Genomic DNA, 3,177 nt, shown 5'->3' on the forward strand with positions numbered 1-3,177 from the left:
ATAAGGAGAAGAAATTCCGAAGCACATCATATGCAAAGACCTGTTGTGTAAAGCTGGAGAAACTCTACTTCCCGAAACATACATGATACAAAAAACATTACTTATAAAATGCATTCGTTTAGTTACCCTTTCAATCCACAATCAAAAATTGAAACCAAAGAACAAGCTACCGCACATAATTGGCAGACCTGATATGATGTTTGAACAGGGCACTCCTAATTCATTTGAATGGCAGCAAGTCAGGGCATAATTAGATGACCAACCTGTTTAATTTACCCATTCAAACAAAAGTGGGGAAGGTAAAACTAAGGATCTGATGGCATTCTAGTCAAGGCACTAAAATATTTGTCAACCATTCCCAGTCAAGCTTATGAAATACAAGGAACAGATGGAACGTGTATTGTCTAACTCAAAAGACATGCCTACAATATTTTATTTAAATTAGGCAGTTCAAGAAGAGAGGCAAAGAGAAATGTTTCTGCGCAGGAGCAGATTGTCAGCGAGCATAGACTTGGTTGTTGCTTACTAAGACTTTTGCCATTGAGTTTAACCCTTCTGAGAGAGCTCTCCAATCCAGTTACCTAATTTGAAGACTTGATTATTCTAGACCGAAGCGGTTGAGAATCTCAATCTATCTATCCCCTGGACAACCCAACCCCCTTCGTTGGGGGGTTCAGAAGTAACGAACCACTTAACATCACTGTGCGCAGTACTATGAAACAAGTCTGGTAAAGAAGCACATTCACTTTTCTTTTTATTCCAAGACCACCATAGAACCTCCCAACCCAAATCAGAAAATGGGGTGTAAGATGTGATCTCCATACTCATTAATATAGATTCAGCAGAATGCAACACTAAATCATGGAACACAACATGATTGCAAGTTACAAAAAAGATACTACCAATAATATGAAAAAGAGGAAATTTATGATACCATGTTTACTAGTAGACATTAAGACAATGAAAGATTAACGAGTGCTACCAAGAACACCCACAGACACGGTTTAGTGAAGGCAACCGCATCTGCTGATCCTGTGCTCTGCTCCTTTTGAAAGAAAGCTCTGGGGATGATGATGCCACAGCCCATGAGTCATTAGAGCTATCACAGCTGAAAGATGCATCAATAACGCCATTTGGGCTGCCCGGTGCTGACAGATGCTTTCGCTTGTTACTACGATTATGATTGTGGCCATGGCTCTCAGATATTTCCTGGATAAGCTTGTAGCACTCATTTAGCTTTTCCTGTTAAAGGAACCATCAAAGCCTTAACTAGTAAACCATGGTGTTTGGCACGTCTTCACAAAAGTAGAAGCGCCATTAATATATAGAAATCAATATAATTAGATACTCACCTCACTGATTTTAAGAACATTAGTAAGCTGGTTCTGATATTCCAGGGGATTATATGGCTCAACATCTTCAATAACATGAAGCATTGTTGCAGTAGCTAATACAGAAGGAAGATAGCTCATAACCCTCGAATCTGGAACCAAAGCCCAATATTAAGAAGATACGATTACAAATTGAGGAAATCACAAATGAATACGACTCTTTCCTTCGGTATCTGCCACTGAAGGACCATGTCATTGACTAGAAATAAAGCAAAGAACTCGTTAACAGCTTACCGGCAATGACAGAAACAATAAGGCGCTCACACCTCCACAGAAACTCCCAATGCAAGTGGGTCTTCAAACCAAGCCTCCTGATGATGTGATCAAAGAAGGAAATTGGGGTCACCGGATTCATCCTCCATTGAAGAGTGGACAACACTAGAAGCTCCATTCTCTGAATAGTCTTTGCTTCAAACACATACTTTGATTCCTCCACCTGAAACGACATAGAAACCCCCACATTTTAACGTTAGGAAAAGTTCAAGAAACCCACATTATGGCAATTAACCAATCATCCTGATTGCATAATAAATAAATCCCACATACTTGCAAGTCTAAGAGAAGTGGCACTTGGGTCTCCTCCACCTTGGCAGCCAGAGAAAGACAAGCCACGGTGGCGAGATGGCTCATCCAGGGCTTGTCCCGCTGGAACATCAGACCAGAAGCAAACCTCTCGAAGTAATTCACAGCGAGAAAAGCGGTCAAAGCAGAGAACCCATAGTGCGCCTTAACCCTCAAAATCCAATCCACAGCCTCTTTCCGAGCCACCATCAAAGGTCCATCTGAGATCAGACTGCTCAGACAAACATGGGTTTCTCCTTCTTTAATAATTAGTGACACAAGCTCATCATTATCCCAAACCATGTCATTCTCTCCCAAAACTGAACGGAAAAGTGAGTGCTTTTTCACATTCTCATCAGCATTCTTCCTCCCTTCTTCCTCGATACCATCTTCTTCCTCAAAACTCTCCTCCTCACAGAAGAGACCATCAAGGACCATTTGAGGGCTTTGTAGCTGTTGGGTTTCTTCTTCCTGCAGAGCCATCTTCTTCTGAGAAGAAGAGGTTGAAGCCTCTGCTCATTATACAATGAAAGTTTCAAAACTTGAACGCAGCCCCATATTAAAATTCTTCCTCAGCAAATTGTCTGAGAGAGGGAGAGAGAGAGAGAGAGCCAAATGAAGAAAGCAGACGAAGGGTTTTATCTGAGAAGCCTTTCACGCCTGTCCTTTCTTTCCTAATTTCCCGTGTTTTCCTTTCTTTTTGTTTTCATTTCTCTCCACTATTCAACTCCTAATATATATGGATTCCATTGTAGATATAATAAATGGTCAAAATGGGGATGTCTGGAGCGCAGGAAAGTGGAATAAATGTAGGAAAGTATTTGTGTAACGAAGCATTCGCCGAGTATTTGCCAGAAAAATAAGCCAAAATCCCTTCAATCCCTATTAAAGAGGAAAAGACACTCTCTACGGGCTGTTCTGCTGTTCAGCCTTTCTTTAAGACAAAACGAAAAGTTCGATAAATTTTTTGGGTTAAGATCTGAGGTTGGGTTTGTATAGAAAGTTAAAAATAAACTTAAATGAGATAAAATGTTTTGTTGAAAGTTAAATAAAATATTATTATAATATAATTTTTTAGTATTATTTTTAAAATTAAATTATTTATTATATTTTTTATAAAAATTTAATAAAATTATAATAATAAAATGAGATGTTTTGTATATAAGAACCCACCTTAAGAACTCCCTCATTATCTTCTTTCATGTCATTTTTTTAATTGTTAGAT

The 3,177-nt window shown here is 38.9% G+C and overlaps 1 protein-coding gene across 1 annotated transcript; it reads right to left on the reverse strand.

Moving 5' to 3' along the window:
- Positions 1-726: 726 nt before the first annotated feature.
- LOC121247588 (cyclin-D3-2-like) lies at positions 727-2,796 on the reverse strand. Its single transcript, XM_041145963.1, has 4 exons — positions 1,938-2,796; positions 1,626-1,827; positions 1,353-1,483; positions 727-1,242 (listed from the first exon to the last, which is right to left on the reverse strand). Exons 1-4 carry the CDS (start codon positions 2,433-2,435, stop codon positions 979-981), a joined length of 1,095 nt encoding a protein of 364 aa, XP_041001897.1. The 5' UTR covers positions 2,436-2,796; the 3' UTR covers positions 727-978.
- Between the last annotated feature and the right edge of the window lie 381 nt (positions 2,797-3,177).

This window comes from Juglans microcarpa x Juglans regia, chromosome 1S (genome assembly GCF_004785595.1).
Source record: "Juglans microcarpa x Juglans regia isolate MS1-56 chromosome 1S, Jm3101_v1.0, whole genome shotgun sequence".
NCBI lineage: Eukaryota > Viridiplantae > Streptophyta > Magnoliopsida > Fagales > Juglandaceae > Juglans > Juglans microcarpa x Juglans regia.